The sequence below is a fragment of the Rhinopithecus roxellana genome, chromosome 3 (genome assembly GCF_007565055.1).
Source record: "Rhinopithecus roxellana isolate Shanxi Qingling chromosome 3, ASM756505v1, whole genome shotgun sequence".
NCBI classification, from domain to species: domain Eukaryota; kingdom Metazoa; phylum Chordata; class Mammalia; order Primates; family Cercopithecidae; genus Rhinopithecus; species Rhinopithecus roxellana.
The window spans coordinates 41,954,706-41,970,686 of NC_044551.1; the positions used below are offsets into that span (position 1 = coordinate 41,954,706).

At 37.9% G+C, this 15,981-nt stretch overlaps 1 protein-coding gene and 1 pseudogene across 10 annotated transcripts in view; both read left to right on the top strand.

Annotated features, from left to right (window-relative positions):
- CSNK1A1 (casein kinase 1 alpha 1) overlaps positions 1-15,627 on the top strand; it is a 58,140-nt gene extending 42,513 nt beyond the window's left edge. For 2 of the 9 annotated variants that reach the window (XM_010386862.2, XM_010386866.2), the window contains 3 exons: positions 2,547-2,653; positions 4,428-4,576; positions 13,099-15,627. In XM_010386862.2, coding sequence (XP_010385164.1) covers positions 2,547-2,653; positions 4,428-4,576; positions 13,099-13,106 — 264 coding nt within the window. In that variant the 3' untranslated portion in view covers positions 13,107-15,627. Of the gene's footprint in view, positions 1-2,546; positions 2,654-4,427; positions 4,577-6,326; positions 7,493-10,693; positions 12,523-13,098 lie in introns of those variants that run through there. The other 7 variants (XM_010386860.2, XM_010386863.2, XM_010386861.2 and 4 more) reach the window with 5 other exon arrangements.
- Positions 13,773-15,704, top strand: LOC104680774 (annotated as a pseudogene). Its single transcript, XR_750502.2, has one exon. The product of XR_750502.2 is annotated as an uncharacterized LOC104680774 (transcript).
- The last annotated feature ends 277 nt before the right edge of the window (positions 15,705-15,981 follow it).

Consider the following 15,981-nt stretch of genomic DNA (forward strand, 5'->3'; position numbering starts at 1 on the left):
ACCTTAATAGATAAATGATCCAGCTGGGCACAGTGGCTCACGCCTGCAATCCCAGCACTTTAGAAGACCAAGGTGGGTGGATCGCTTGAGCCCAGAAGTTCCACAAGACCAACCTGGGCAACATGGTCAAATCCCTTATCTACCAAAAATACAAAAGTTAGCTGGGTGCGGTGATGCATGTCTGTGTTCCCAGCCACTCAGGAGCCTGAGGCAGGAGGATCACTTGAGCCCGGGAGGCACCAATTGCAGTGGTGCAATCTTGGCTCTCTGGCAAGGATCTGAGATTTCACCCCTGCACTCCAGCCTGGGTGACAGAGTAAGACTCTGTCTTGAATGAGTGAATAAATGAATGAATGATCCAAGAAGAAAAATGAACATTTTATTTGCCAGCTCTGTAACTTGTAACATTGAGTTAGGTAGCTATTCACCATTTTAAATGTACATTTTGTTTATTCTAAATATCTTTAACAAGGGCTTTTAACATAGGGGTCCTTTTAAATAAGTGTTTTTGCTAGACACAGTGGCTCACAGCCATAGTCACTTTGGTAGGCCGAGGTGGGTGGATCGCTTGAGCCCAGGAGTTCAAGAGCAGTCTAGGCAACATGGTGAAACCCCATCACTACAAAAATTAACAAAAATTAGCCTGGCATGGTGACACATGCCTGTAATCCCAGCTTCTTGGGGATGCTGGGGCAGGATGCTTGAGTCCAGGAGGTCGAGGCTGCAGTGAGCCAAGATTACACCACTGCAGTCCAATGTGGGTGACAGAGTCTCAACAACAACAAAAATAAGTAAAATAATAAAAAGTAAGTTAAATAAACATTTTAAGTAAGTAAAATAAGTGTTTTATAAGTTTCTGGTTTGTTAGGGCTCTCTGTTGAAAATTGGGGGAAAATAAGCAAGGCAGGTGAACGTTTTCAATAGAACCTCATTAATCTATAAGAAAAAGTAAGAAATATTCTCCTTACCCTAAACTGGTTCTGGAAGAGAAAAGTTATCAACAATTAGTACATTAAGGAACAGGGGAACATGCAGACAGATTGGAGCAATCCAAAATAGCAACTCTCCAACAATACAGGAATACAGAAGACAGTTTGAATCACACTCATTTTTTCTGAAATTTTCAACTTCATAGAAAGGCAATTGAGTTTAGAGTAGAGAGGTATTTGTGTCATGATGAATAACCATGATCTCTTCCATGAAAAGAAGGCCATATGGTCTTTCAGACAAGAAAGAATTATATACCTGAAATTAAGTACAAAGCAGTATACAAATAAATAGTTGAGGGAAGAAATCAATGAGAGTTAAAATAGTAATTATAAAGTGGTGAGATTGTTTTCAGTCTCATTGTCATGCTGTTTCCCATTAACACAGGCCATAAATGTATATAAATGTTGAGTTTTAGAAAGATGTATAATATGTATTATTTTACATCTTTTAACATGTATATGTTTCAAGTGGTCACCCAATTTATATCAGTGCAATCAATAAAAAATGTTGCAAGCATTTCCATTCTATCCGTCCTAACTCCAGGACATGAGAAATTTCTCAAAATCATAACATAGAAAGAGACTGCCTCCTTTAACTTTACCACTCTCCACATTGGCATTTACTCTAGGAGAGGAGATATAGAGGTTTGTGCTCTTTTAATATTTTGTATTTCCACATTGCTGATTGGGGAATCCTTTTGGTGACTAATACCTAGAGCCTTGAAAATGTTTATACATTGTTGAGAATCTTTCCTAAGCAGCTAAGTGGAAAAATTCTATACCCATAGATGTACTTAGCAGTATTATTAATAATAGAGAAAAATTAGAATACATCTAAATGTTCAATTATAAAGAACAAGTTAATGATGTATATACTAGGTAGAATATCATGCAACCATTTCAAAGCTTCTGAAGACTGGGCACGGTGGCTCACACCTGTAATCCCAGCACTGTGGGAGACCGAGGAGGCCAAGAGTAGCATATCTCTTGAGCTTGGGAATTTGAGACCATCCTTGGCAATATGACGAAACCCTGTCTCTACTAAAATATACAAAGAATTAACTGGGCATGGTGACTCGTGCCTGTGGTCATAGCTACTCAAGAAGCTGAGGTTGGAGGATTGCTTGAAGCCTGGGAAGTGGAGGTTGCAGTAAGCTGAGATTACACCACTGCACTCCAGCCTGGGAGACAGATTGAGACCCTGTCTTTTAAAAAAAAAAAAAAAAAGTTTATGAAGAGGTGGAACTTTGATGAAACGACAAATTTTAACAAGTGGGCTATGTAAGTTATTTAAGAACATAGTTCTGTATAGGACAAGCACATATGGGAAAAGCATATGTATTTCTTCTACTAATATTGTACACAATAGGGTAGGTAGAGTCATGAAATGTTATTTAAATTTATGAGGAGACCATGCCATCATTTTAGCTCTCATATCTTCCTGTGAAATGGTAAAATATCCCACCCAAAAATATCTTTTTGCTTGTACTTAAATGCATTTATTTTTCTATCTTTAAATGTTTGTTTTTAACTTTGTTTTAACCCTTGAACTTATAGGGGTTTCCTGCAGAATTTGCCATGTACTTAAACTATTGTCGTGGGCTACGCTTTGAGGAAGCCCCAGATTACATGTATCTGAGGCAGCTATTCCGCATTCTTTTCAGGTCAGTTTTTAAGGTATTTTAAGATTATAAACTCTGAGGGAAATTGGTTAAATTTACCTAACAAATTCATTCTGATAAATACTAAAGTAAAGCAGATCTAACTAACATGAATAAAAGATTTAAGAAACTGATTTATTTGGGACTAATTTGGCATTTTTCTATTTGCAGTGTAAATAAGTGATTTTAGTTTGGAGTGGATAGAGAGTTGAATCATGCTCAAAGTAGAATGTAACTTTTCCAGAATAGTTATAATTCATGTTAGATATAAGTGGCTGTCAGTGCCTTCTGGAACTCTCCAACTTTGTTACAGTGCCAAATAGAAAAGCAGTTAAAATATCACGTAGTCATGGAGTCTGATCAAGTGGTAGCAGTCCTAAACTAGGGTAGGGTTCCTTAGGCACAACCCAGAACTGGTCTTGAAAAAGTGGGAGGAAATAGATTACATGTGGCTCAAACTCTTAGTTGGAAGAGAATAAGAATTGAGGTAATCCAGCCAGGTACGGTGGCTCATGCCTGTAATCCCAACACTTTGGGAAGCCAAGGCGGGCAGATCACTTGAGGTCAGGAGTTTGAGACCAGCCTGCCCAACATGGTGAAGCCCCATCTTTACTAAAAATACAAAAATTAGCCAGGTGAGGTGGTGGTCGCCTTTAATCCCAGCGACTCGAGAGGCTGAGGCAGGAGAATCTCTTGAACCTGGGAAGTGGAGGTTGCATTCAGTCGAGATCCCGCCAATGCACTCCAACCTGGGTGACAGTGAGGCTCTGTCTCAAAAAAAAAAAAAAAAAAGAAAAAGAAAAAGAAAGTAATCTGCCGGACACAATGGCTCACACCTATAATCCCAGCACTTTGGGAGGCTGATGGGGGTGGATCATCTGAGGCCAGGAGCTCGAGATCAGCCTGGCCAACACGGTGAAACCCCGTCTCTGCTACAAATACAAAAATTAGCCAGGTATGGTGGCAGGCACCTGTAATCCCACCTACTCAGGAGGCTGAGGCAGTAGAATTGCTTGAACCTGGGAGACGGAGGTTGCAGTGAGCCGAGATTGCACCACTGCACTCCAGCCTGGGCAATAAGAGCAAAACTTTGTCTCAAAAAAAAAAAAAAAGAAAAAAAGAAAGAAAAAGAGAATTGAGGTAATCCTTTAACCCCAGAAAAGTGTCTTCCCAAAGCACCAGTCAGACATCTTATAACCAAACTTCCAGTTGAATATTTACTCTTACTTGTTTTTAGGAAGTACCTCCTCTTATGAGTATTCCCGTAGATAACTGACAGCTTGACTTGATGTTTCCGTTTTCATGCTGCCTTTTTTATCTATAAGAGAAATATTTTAGAAGCTGCCACACTTGAGGAAATATTCGTTGTGTAAAGAAATGCTCTCACTGTCTTAAAAAGTTAGTAGGTTATAAAGCCGGGCGCAGTGGCTCACGCCTGTAATCCCAACACTTCGGGAGGCCGAGACAGATGGATCATAAGTTAAGGAGATCAATACCATCCTGGCTAACATGGTGAAACCCCGTCTCTACTAAAAATACAAAAAAAAATTAGCCGGGCATGGTGGCGGGGCCCTGTGGTCCCAGCTACTCTGGAGGCTGAGGCAGGAGAATGGCGTGAACCTGGGAGGCGGATCTTGCGGTGAGCCGAGATCGCGCCACTGCACTCCAGCCTGGGGGACAGAGCAAGACTCTGTCTCAAAAAAAAAAAAAAGTTAGTAGGTTATATGACTGGACTCTGTTATTAAAGGATTAACATAAAATATTTTATGTTTTCCAGGACCCTGAACCATCAATATGACTACACATTTGATTGGACAATGTTAAAGCAGAAAGCAGCACAGCAGGCAGCCTCTTCCAGTGGGCAGGGTCAGCAGGCCCAAACCCCCACAGGCAAGCAAACTGACAAAACCAAGAGTAACATGAAAGGTTAGTAGCCAAGAACCAAGTGACGTTACAGGGAAAAAATTGAATACAAAATTGGGTAATTCATTCATTTCTAACAGTGTTAGATCAAGGAGGTGGTTTTAAAATACATAAAATTTGGCTCTGTGTTAAAAAAAAAAAAAAAAAAGACGTCCTTGGAAAATTTGACTACTAACTTTAAACCCAAATGTCCTTGTTCATATATATGTATATGTATTTCTATATACATATATGTGTGTATATTTATATCATTTCTCTTGGGATTTTGGGTCATTTTTTAACAACTGCATCCTTTTTACTCATTCATTAACCCCCTTTCCAAAAATTTGGTGTTGGGAATATAATATCAATCAATCCAAAATCCTAGACCTAACACTTGTTGATTCCTAATAATGAATTTGGTTAGCCATATTTTGACTTTATTTCAGACTAACAATGTTAAGATTTTTTTATTTTGCATGTTAATGCTTTAGCATTTAAAATGGAAAATTGTGAACATGACGTAATTTCAAGAGGTGAGTCTGGCATGACCCCCGAAGTGTCTATCTTCTCAGTTGCAGAGCATCTCATTTTCCAATGCTCAAATAAACGCAAAGCTCAGCACATCTTTTCTAGTCACAAAAATAATTCTTTCATTTGCAGTTTAACTACATATGATCTTAATTTCAAAACGATTCCTTTGTTTTTGGCTTGATTTTTTTACAGTGTTGCAAATATCAGGCTCCCAGGGTTTAATGTGGAATTGAAGTCTGCAGTCAGGCCTTGCAAATTGAAGATAACTGGGGCAAATGCCTTTGAAACCGCTAGTCTATTTCCTTTCTTCCTTTCTCTGGCATTCTTACTGCCTGTAAGGAGTAGAACTGTTAGGGCACACTGTTGCTATACAGTTTGACTCCCATTTTCATGTTTTGTTTTGTTTTTTTCCCATTTCTGGGGCTTACCTCCTGATACCTGCCTACTTTCTGGAAGTAGTGGGCAAGTAAGATTTGGCTCTTGGTTTCTGATTTTTAAATTTCGGAATGACTGCTCTAGTCTGAACTTGGCCTTTATAGATTAATGTTTGCTTCACATTTTTAGTGTTGTATTTAAACCATTTTATAATTTAAAAATAGATTCTAATCTGTAGATACTTTTCAAGAAATATTATTAACTGATGTCATCCTCATCCCAGCAGCTCATCTGTTAGGAATGAAGTTGAGATACTTCTATTCCATGTTTCTGTATTTGAGAAGGATTCAAAGTTGAAGGTTTATTGTCGTTGGATTTTTCAGATGGTGACATTTAAACTCAGGGTAGCAAACACTAATGTTCACACAGTGCTCTGCCTCTGCATCTCAGTTGGGATAATTGCCCCTTTTGAGTGTTTTAATCATTGTGTAACTAATCATAATGCCAAGAAGCTCATAATGTGTTATGTAGCTAGTGTCACTGAAAAGCAGTCCTACCATTTAGGTAAGACCAAGTAGAGTCTCTAACCCAAGGACTTGTTACACCTGACAACCTATAGTGTATTTGCTTTTCCTCAAAAAATGAAACCAATTTTGCCTAAAGCTAGATGGGATAATAGGATCATCACAAGTTGCAGTTTCTATAACTAAAATTAGATTGAGGTCTCATCTGACCTAAAACATTTTACTTCAGGCATTCAGTAGACTTCAGAAAGAATTACCTTATTTTGAATTAGTTTATTTGTTAGTTTACTGTATGTCTCTTATTCAGTAAACAATCAGAATTTTTGTCCTGCCCTATCCAGGTCTTAAAGATGAGAAGTTGGATCCAATGTTTCCTTGCGGGGGGGCAAGGGGGAACTGTAATTAAACTTGTTTAATCCTTATTTTGTATTGTAGCTATTTTTTTTGAAAGCAACTTAAAATCTTATAAAAATTTTATAGCATCATTAGAGACAATGGTCATACAAATTATCACATAAACATTGACTTTAAAAATTAGGCTTTTCATAAAACACATCACATGTCATTGACTGCTTTTCAGAAATACACTTCCAAGGCAGTAAATCTGTATTGCTACTGAAAAGTGCCCCTTCACAGAACACAGACTTCTTTTTGCTCTTTGACATCTTGAAAACATCTTTCTTTTTTAATACAAAATCTTGTCCTCAAGACAAATCTTACATGAAACCCTCATAAACCATGAAAATGTAGCTGGCTTTAGGGCCTTAGGCATGAAATAAGCATGAGGAACATATTCCCCTAACTTCTAACCCCCAGCCCAGCAGGTTATCCTTTAAGAAATCTCCTAGGAATTCTGGAGTTTAAAAACAATTGCTCTATGTTATTCCTGCTTCCAGTCTCTAAAGCATAGGTTCTTAAGGTCCACTATAGTGGTTTTTTTATTTAAGAAATAACTCAGCTGGGCGCAGTGGCTCACGCCTGTTATCCCAGCACTTTGGGAGGCTGAGGCAAGCAGATCGCTTGAGACCAGGAGTTTGAGAGTCTGGCCAACATGGTGAAAACCCATCTCTACAAAAAATACAAAAATTAGCCAGATGTGGTGATATGCACCTGTGGTCCCAGCTACTTGGGAGGCTGAGGCAGGAGAATCACTTGAACCTGGGAGGTGGAGGTTGCAGTGAGCCAAGATTGCACCACTGCACTCCATCCTGGGTGATAGAGTGAGACTGTGTCTCAGAAAAAAAGAAAGGAACTCATACAGCTCAATGATTCATTGATCCCAATAAATCCTTTTAATAATAATGAAAACATCCTACTAGGTTTTTCTAGTTAAAAACTTTAGGACAGGCTCAGTGGCTCATGCCTATAATTCCAACACATTCGGGAGGCTGAGGTGGGAGGATTGCTTGACCCTAGGAGTTCTAGACTTGCCTGGGCCACATAGTAAGACCCTGTCCCAGCTCCCTCCAACATACCACCCACAACCCTCCCCCTACCCCCCCCCCCCCCCCCAAAAAAAAAGCCAGGCACAGTGGTGAGTGCCTGTGATCCCACCTGTGTTGGGAGGCTGACTTGGGAGTATCACCTGAGCCCTGGAGGTTGAGGCTGCAGTGAGCTGTGATCATGCCACTGCACTCCAGCCTGGGCAACAGATGAGACCCTGTGTCACAACAAGGAATTTTTAGAAGGTGCTTTTTAAATACATTTTATTACTCTTAACTTTCAGAGGATTTAGTATTACTGAACTAAGTTTCATAAGTGTATTTTAAGCAAGTAAATCTCTAATATAGGAAAATCCCCAAAATGGTAGCATTTACTAATGTTTTATATGGTTATCTTTGAAAAATATGTCTGATATTTCTTCAGTAAAAGGTGTTGTTTTAATAACTTACTAAGAATGTTTAAAGATTCTTTAAGTCTGGCTTACCTAGCTAATGTGGGCCTATTAAATAATAGACAGACTTCTGTCTTCCTTATATTCTTTAGATCTTTTCAAATACTCCATTCCAATACCCATCCAAAGACTTTTCTCGGCCGGGCGCAGTGGCTCACGCCTGTAATCCCAGCACTTTGGGAGGCCAAGGCGGGCGGATCACAAGGTCAAGAGATCGAGACAATCCTGGCCAACATGGTGAAACCCCGTCTCTACTGAAAATATAAAAATTAAAAATTAGCTGGGCGTGGTGGCGTGTGTCCATAGTCCCAGCTACTCAGGAGGCTGAGGCAAGAGAATCACTTGAACCTGGGAGGCAGAGGTTGCAGTGAGCTGAGATCGTGCCACTGCACTCCAGCCTGGTGACAGAGCAAGACTCGGTCTCAAAAAAAAAAAAAGTTTCTCTTTATGCCAATTATTATCTGTACTAGTTTTTAATGTTCAATTACTACAAGATTATAATTATTGTTTTTATTCATGTTCAGAAGAAAAATACATAAGATTCACACCCAACACACTTCGAAATTTATTTAACTCCCTTTGACTATATGTGATTATCAAAAAAGTATTTTTCAAGATATTAAAAATAAGTAAAGGAAAATGAAATATTTTTAGGACATTCAAAAAAGTTCAGTGTTTCTTTAATTGAGGGCAGAGGTGGGGGATAATTTCAGAAGGTAGTGAACCCAAAGGTGGATTCTTGCATAATTCTACTATTCTGTACTCTCATCATCTTAACCTATTTGTTTACTACCCTAACCATAGTTACTAAGTGGAGTTTTATCATAATAATATAGATAGCTATTAAAGTGTTGACATTCAGAGGAGATTACAAATATTATTTTCTATCACATTGTCCTACCATGTGGACAAGGAAGTCCACAGTCTTCATTGAATTACTTTCCAGTTTTACTGGGCTGCACCTACCATTTATGTCTAGTTTGACTTTTTCTGACTTCACCAATTGCTGCTAGGAATGTGCTGGTCACTCAGCAGCACACCCAAATCACAGGGAAGATCTTGAAATACCTGGACAGTCTGAACACATGGCTCTGAATACACTCAATTCTAAGAAGTACCAGGGAACTGCATCTTCTTGCTGAAATCTTGAATTTTTGTCAGCTTTTTTTTTTACTGTGGACAGTAAAGTTGGAAAGATCTAAATAACCCAACAGGAAATGCTGATGAAAGTGCAAGAGTTAATTTGTGGTCATCTGGAGTCCACGTCTCCAAGACTGCAGGACCTTTAAATTCTGCAACTTGTTAGATCATCTGGATGATAGCACAACTGTTAGAAGACCTAGAAGAATACAGCGTTGCTGTGACTCAGTGGTGTTGAATGCAGACCATCTACCAGCTGGGGAAATAATCAATTACAACAGGTATTTTAAAACTCCAGAACATCAGAAATGTGTAGCAGAATGAATTCTGTTATAAGGAAGACAAAAGAATTCAGTCTGTTTTTTAATGCAGTTTAGGAATAATGTATACCTCCTATACTTAACATTGTCATTTATCTTTCCCAACTTTAAATACTCTTAGTTTCTGTAGGGAAAGAAGAGTTATTAGAGGTTTTTGTTTTTGTTTTTGTTTTTTTAAAATTATTATTCTTTACCTTTAGGTACTGCCAGTCTGATACAAAATTCTCCAAGCTTAATTCTGTGCAACCAACAGAACCACATAAGCAGCCAGGCACTGTGGCTCACTCCTATAATCCCAGCATTTTTGAGGCTAGATGGGAAGATCACTTGAGCTCAGGATTTTGAGAACCATCCGGACAACATAGGGAGAATTCGTCTCTATTTTAAATAATTTTTTTAAAAAGAAAAAGGCCGGCACGGTGGCTCAATCCTGTAATCCCAGCACTTTGGGAGGCTGAGGCGGGTGGATCATGAGGTCAGGAGATGGAGACCATCCTGGCTAACCCTGTGAAACCCCGTCTCTACTGAAAATAAAAAATATTAGCCTGGCATGGTGGTGGGCGCCTGTAGTCCCAGCTGCTTGGGCAGCTGAGGCAGGAGAATGGCGTAAACCCGGGAGGCGGAGCTTGCAGTGAGCTGAGATCCGGCCACTGCACCCCAGCCTGGGTGACAGAGCGAGACTCCGTCTCAAAAAAAAAAAAAAAAGGCAGAAAGAAAAAAAAAACGACAACCATGTTATAGGAAAAGTATATTCAAAATAACTTTTACAAAGTTGTAGTGTGAAGGGATCCTAAAATTCAGAACCCCGTCACAAACTTACAAGCCTTACTACTACGTAAATATCCCTTTGAACTAGTTTCTGGTTCTATTTAAAAAGTCAGAAACATTTGAAATTAATTTACAAATAAGAACAGATACACACTGTGTGGGGAGGCTGAGGTGGTAGTATCTCCTGAGCCCAGGAGTTTAAGTCCAGCCTGGGCAACATAACAGCAAGACCCCATCTCAAAAAAAAAAAAGCATACCTTTTATTTATTTATTTTTTTACAGACAAAGTTTCACTATGTTGCCCAGGTTTATTTGGAACTCCTAGCTTTAAGTGATCTTCCTGCCTCAGCCTCCCAAAGTGTTAGCATTACAGATGTGAGCCGCCTCGTCTGCACTAGAACATGTATTTTAGATTTCAGATTGGGTGGCGGGCAGGGATAGAACCTCCTTGTTAGTTATATAAAAATAAACTTTTTTTTTTTCCTTTTTGCAGATTTGAAATTTAATTAAGCTATTAACTTCTTAATCGTCACATTAATCCTCCAACTCTGTTTTAACTCCCCCCCTCCTTTTTTTTTTTTCCTAGGAATAAAGGGAATCATTCCTCATTTTAACTGATGTTACAGTGAAGATGGGTTCTTGAACTCTTGGAAGCCTGGATAAGCCACCTAATCTGCAAGATAAAAACCAAAGACTAATGCATATTGGGGAAAAAGAATGCTTAGCACTTGAAGACTGAATGTTGAATACCTGTTGAATATTCCTATTGAGGTTTTTCCCTAAACATACTTCAGTAACATCTTAGGACAATTCACTGGAGAAATGTTGATCCCTGGCTGGAATATCATACCATTGACCCATCTGAAGAGTTAAAGCTGGATTTGACTGCTCTATTCTACCAGGAATATTGTTAGGCTGTCCTTTCACCAGTTTCTAACAATTGTAATCGTTTATTGACTCAGCAATTCCTCAGATACCAGGTCAAAAGATGTACAGATATATTCTAAAGTTTTCTTACTATTAAAGGCACAAGAGTTTCCTTGTATTTTGACTGACAGTGTAACATGTTACCATTTCAGTTTGTTAGTGATGGTGGTTTTCCCTTTGAAAGCCGTTTGGTATATTCATAACAGTTAGTTTAATATGATTGCATAAGAAAACTGATAAAACCCAGCAATTTTAGTAGTTGTGAAAATATGTTTTTTAATTCATGTTTAAGAAGAATTGCAGGACTTGAAACCAAGTCCTGATGGGGGAAGGGCCATTTCTGTTTAATCCTTAGTTTCTTAACCTGCATAGTTTATCCTGTATTGTAATTTTTTTCTTTTTTAAACTCCCAAACAAGAAGCTTGAAACTTTTCCTGTATTTTAAAATTGAAATTAGGTCACAGGGTTTAGTCAGATTTTTTTAAATTAAGGTTTGGCTTGACAGTCTTTAAAAGAAAGGTTTACCTCGCTAATACTTCTTAATAACATACATCAAATAATATTCCCTGTGGTGATGTATATTCTCAAAGTTTTGTTATCTTCCATTTTTGGCATTTGCTGCTTATGGACTTAGTACCCAGGCAACAAAGATCTATTATGCACCTACTCTGTTGTATGTTTGCTATTATTTCCCAAAAAAAAACAGGCATATATGCATGAGAAATAAATAGTGGAATTATTTTGTTTCTCCCACAAAAATCATGGGAGATGGCCCAACAAATGTTTAAAAAGTAAAAGAGGCCAGGCAAGGTGGCTCATACCTATAACCCCTGCACTTTAGGAGGCCGTGCTGGGGCGGATCACGAGGTTGGGAGTTTGAGACCAGCCCGACAAACACAGTGAAACCGTGTCTCTACTATAAATACAAAAATTAGCCAGGCATGGTGGCAGGTGCCTGTAGTCCCAACTACTCTGGGGGCTGAGGCAGGAGAATCGCTTGAACCCAGGAGGCAGAGGTTACAGTGAGCCAAGATCTTGCCACTGCCCTCCAGCCTGGGTGACAGAGCAAGACTGTGTCTCCAAAAAAAAGAAAACTAAAAGAAAAGGAGCAGTTTATGACTGAAGAAAATGTGGCCTGGGCTGAAAAAGTGAGGATTGATTGGAGTAGGCTAGAACGAGCTATATGTAGTTTCTAGCTCATTTGTAAGGAGGTAGACAGAGGGGCATTGGTGCCTCAGAGTGGGTGTCTGGTGAGAGGAAAAATGGTGCTTGCGAGATTTTCAGGCTATGTGGGATAGGCATATTTTCTCCCTTTGCCTTTAGCTGTAGATAAAGTGTGGTTATGACCTGAGGCTTCTTGTATTCAAACTTGGCCTGGGGCCTATGTAGAGGCCCTAGGGTCTACTTGTGATGGAGGAGGAAAGTATGTATAAAATGTGTAGGCTTGAGTAGTAAATAAAGCCAAAAAAGCATCACTTGCTTACATTTTTAAATGAGTCACAAAACATCTAATGCGGCTGGTAAAGAAGTTTTAAAGGTCTGTCTACAGAAATTACATGTTTCTCAGATCTTTGTTTAGTAAAATAATACAGATAATTATGCCTTGAATGCATTTATTATTAATGCTAACCGTTTTAATTTGTGTCAGAAATAATGTGCACAAGTTTGTGCTCATGGTAGGATTAAAATTGTATTCTTTACTTAAAGCAAAGCAATCTGTTTTTCATTGATTTGATAAATATTTGAATGCCTAATACGTTCTGGGTGCTAAAAATGCAGAAACATGATCGTTTGAATTACTAATAATTATTTTAGTATGCTGGGAGGCTTTGAATTCACTGCACCGTTCCTTCCTAGAGTCATTCAAAACAGAAAAAATTAGTTTTAAGTATAGCTTCATGTTTTTCTGTTTTAAAAAGTTGAGTTAATACTTTTCACAAGAGATGAAATAACATGAGCCACTATACTTATTGGCTCAGTTCCACCCAATTTCCATATTTTGGGTGTAATTTAAAATTTTTAACTTGGAATTTTAACTTTTTTTTTGTTTTGATTTTTTACCAGGTTTCTAAGCATGAATTGAGGAACAGAAGAAGCAGAGCAGATGATCGGAGCAGCATTTGTTTCTCCCCAAATCTAGAAATTTTAGTTCATATGTACACTAGCCAGTGGTTGTGGACAACCATTTACTTGGTGTAAAGAACTTAATTTCAGTATAAACTGACTCTGGGCAGCATTGGTGATGCTGTATCCTGAGTTGTAGCCGCTGTAATTGTGAATATTAACTGAGATAGTGAAACATGGTGTCCGGTTTTCTATTGCATTTTTTCAAGTGGAAAAGTTAACTAAATGGTTGACACACACAAATTGGTGGAGAAATTGTGCATATGCCAATTTTTTGTTAAAACCTTTTGTTTTGAACTATACTGCTTTGAGATCTCATTTCAGAAGAACGGCATGAACAGTCTTCAGCCACAGTTGTGATGGTTGTAAATGCTCACAATTGTGCATTCTTAGGGTTTCTCCATCCCTGGGGTTTGCAAGTTGTTCACTTAAAACATTCTTAAAATGGTTGGCTTCTTGTCTGCAAGCCAGCTGATATGGTAGCAACCAAAGATTCAGTGTTTGAGCATATGAAAGACTCTGCCTGCTTAATTGTGCTAGAAATAACAGCATCTAAAGTGAAGACTTAAGAAAAACTTAGTGACTACTAGATTATCTTTAGGACTCTGCATTAACTCTATAATGTTCTTGGTATTAAAAAGAAAAAGCATATTTGTCACAGAAATTTAGTTAACATCTTACAACTGAACATGTATGTATGTTGCTTAGATAAATGTAATCACTGTAAACATCTATATGATCTGGGATTTTGTTTTTATTTTGAAATGGGAGCTTTTTTGTTTACAAGTTCATTAAAAACTAAAAACTGTTTCTGTAAGGAAATGAGATTTTTTTTAAACAACAAAAAATGCCTTGCTGACTCACTATTAAATAAAAATCTCCCCAATTTTTTGATAGACTACTTCAAGCCATTTGTTACATGGTATTCCTTTGCAAGTCAATTTAGGTTTCGTGTTATAACTTTTCCTCTTTTTTTAAAAAAATAAAACGAAAAACGTAATTCTTTTGTCTGAAGGGGAAAGGCATTCTTTCATTTTTTCTTTTCTTTTTTTTTTTTATGACTTGCAGGCACAATATCTAGTACTGCAACTGCCAGAACTTGGTATTGTAGCTGCTGCCCGCTGACTAGCAGCTGGACTGATTTTGAATAAAAATGAAAGCATTAAAGGGTTTCCCTACAAAACATTTTTCTTTAAAATACTTGTGAAGTGGCTATAAGCAGTTGACTTTCACCCTTGGAGAGCATCACACTGTGTGAGGTTCAGTGATTGTTGACCCTCCCCAGCCCCTCCTGCTTCTTTAAGTTATCTGTGTGCGTGCGCTTCCTCTCAATCTTCTTTGCACGCTCATTTCTTTTTCTCTGACCCATGAGAAAGGAAAACTTACTGATGATAATTTTTAAGTAATGTAATTTATTCATTTATAGCATGTCAGGATAAATTAAAAGAACATTTGTCTGGAAATGCTGCCGGGAGCCTATTGTGTAAATGTTAGGTATTTTGTAAAATAACCTTGAAATTGTAAATTGACACGTGTTTGGTCAGATTGTGTCAAGTTTAATTTGTTTTGTTTTCTTTTTTCTTTTTTTATTTGAAAACTACTTTAGCAATAATTAATTCCATGATTATCACATTCTGCCATTAAGGGATATTAGTACCGTAATACTGAAGAAATCTTATTAAGTCTGAACTTTTGGGGTAGGCAGCTTCTTTGTTTCTTTTCTATCCACCCTTGTCGGTTGAGGTATTTGTTTCTTGACTAATAAACCCTTTGATACTTTTAGCCAGAAATCGGTCTCATAAAGCTATTTTTGAGTATAGTTTGTGTAAAATAAAAATGTTTAGCTTTGGTAATAACTTTTCCAAGCTGAACTCCCTCTAGCAAGATATTTTTCAGTGCTTTTATTTACTATGCACTTAGACTATGCACTTTTTCTGAAATATTTTTGTAACACTTTTTTGTATTTTTGCCATTTGAAAAGGTTGTGGTGTAGTTGGTCTGTGATTAAGTTGCAGATTTAAAACTGCTGTTAGCTTTGTAAATCAAAACATAGGTGTTTTTTGTCCTGGTATATCGTCATTCCATCTGCAGCTGGAGCTGGAATCCCATTGATCTTCTAGCTACCATTCATTTTCTTCACTGTTCACAAAAGAAGAATGTGAAATTCAGTGAATGCTGTTACTAATCCTGTCGCGAGATGAATCTCATTTCACCAAAATTAAATTATGTTTTTCCGCTAAAATGATGATACAAGTTGAAGACACATCACTCTGAAATGGGAAGACCTCACCACTTAAGGCTCCACAGTGGCTTACTCAGCTGAACTCTAGGCTACTACTCTTTACTTTGTTCACCCATTGGGGGGTGCAGTTTTTTTAAAATGTTGGGAGATGGCCATTCTAACTACTGTTGAATGTCTCTGTTTTGGGAAGGTATAACAAGAAATAAAAAAGAATATATACGAAGGGAGAGACTGGTTATCTCCTCCCATATGGTTGTGCTTATCCTCTTATGGCTTACAAATGGATATTTGGAGGTTTGCTTTCACAGTGATTTCCCATCAACAAATATTTTTATTAAGACTTTTCTTGTTTCTGTTAGTCCTTGCAGTACTCATAAATGTTTTAAGCTGAGCATACTGTACTAGTCATAAGTTTAATTTCATTATAATAAAAATATCAAACAAAAGGACTTTAGAACCCAAGACAATGAGCTAGTTTTCCCTGAAGTTTGCTGAACTACTAAGGAATATGTCTTATAACTCTTGCCTAGAATGAGTCATGGGAATTCTAAGAAGGGATGGCCTAGACATTTTTAGCTCAG